Here is a 1,061-nt window from a genome sequence, read left to right on the forward strand (position 1 = left end):
CAACTCCACTCGCGTAGTGCCTGCCACGAAGCTTGTCATCGCGTTGTGGTTGGCGCCAAAATGCGTATCTTCCGGATGTACTCCGGATGACCAGCTTGAGCTACTGGCACCCACCTCATGGTGTGCAAGGGTCTGCCGTTGAGAGAGGGATCATTTTGAGCGCGATGACGTGGTCGCAGGACAAGGCGACCGCGAGGTTGACGGTGGCATGAGCGCCGACGCCGATCTCCTGGATGCAGCGGTAGTCGTCCATCGCGTTGCGTCTTGCAGTGGCTGGTCCAAGTTTCAAGCTGGCAGTTTCCTGTATCAAAAACTGAGACTGCCAAATGTCATGTGTTATCAAAGGTTTTGAAGACCTTGCACCTTGAAGCCAGCCTTGAAGCCATGCCTGGAAGCACGTTATGCGCTGCATCCTGGCCGGAAAGGGAGGGGTAGCACGATGCTCTCAAAGGAATACATAAATTATCGCGCTCTCTCGGCTCGCGACATCGAACTATTTCGCTTAAGGCGCCAACATGGGAGCGCGCCAAAAGCGTTGTTGGACGCGAGCACAGTTGCGTGTGATTAGTCCGTAATCCGCAGCATCCGGTGCACCGTCGCCGTCGGGAATCGATCTTGCAAGCTGCTGCGAGCGCCGAGACCGCCACGATTTGGCATCCAAGAGCTCGACGCCCGCTCTCGAGCAGCCATTAACAAAGTAGCCGCCATCCTTGGACGTTGCACCACGGTGCATCATAAGGTCTAGTACGCTGTAGCGTGCCTGGATAGATCACTGCAGGCATTCAAGACGCGCCGCGACTACATTGCAGATGCAAGATCTCAAGAGTGCTTACTCCAAATGATATGTATGACCTTGCTATTGCTCGCAGAATTGAAGCCATGCACTCGTGATTCTTCAATTGGGTTGGTGCAACCACTTCTTGATCCCATCGTATTGAACACCTCGACACAAAGCGTACAAAAGCAAATACACTCCCGCGTTCTGCATCCCCAGTCCGATCCCATTGCATATGAGGTTACGGCGTTCAAGATCTTTCGGATACCCCTACGACGCGAGCCCG

At 54.3% G+C, this 1,061-nt stretch overlaps 1 protein-coding gene across 1 annotated transcript; it reads right to left on the bottom strand.

The window, feature by feature from the left end:
- Positions 1 to 115: 115 nt before the first annotated feature.
- On the bottom strand, positions 116 to 412 carry SPRG_10966 (hypothetical protein; the record flags this gene model as incomplete). The annotated part of the gene is made up of 2 exons (XM_012351794.1): positions 116 to 273; positions 364 to 412. The coding sequence occupies 2 exons, from the start codon at positions 410 to 412 to the stop codon at positions 116 to 118; spliced, it is 207 nt and encodes a 68-aa protein (XP_012207184.1).
- Between the last annotated feature and the right edge of the window lie 649 nt (positions 413 to 1,061).

Source organism: Saprolegnia parasitica, assembly GCF_000151545.1.
Source record: "Saprolegnia parasitica CBS 223.65 unplaced genomic scaffold supercont2.86, whole genome shotgun sequence".
NCBI lineage: Eukaryota > Oomycota > Saprolegniomycetes > Saprolegniales > Saprolegniaceae > Saprolegnia > Saprolegnia parasitica.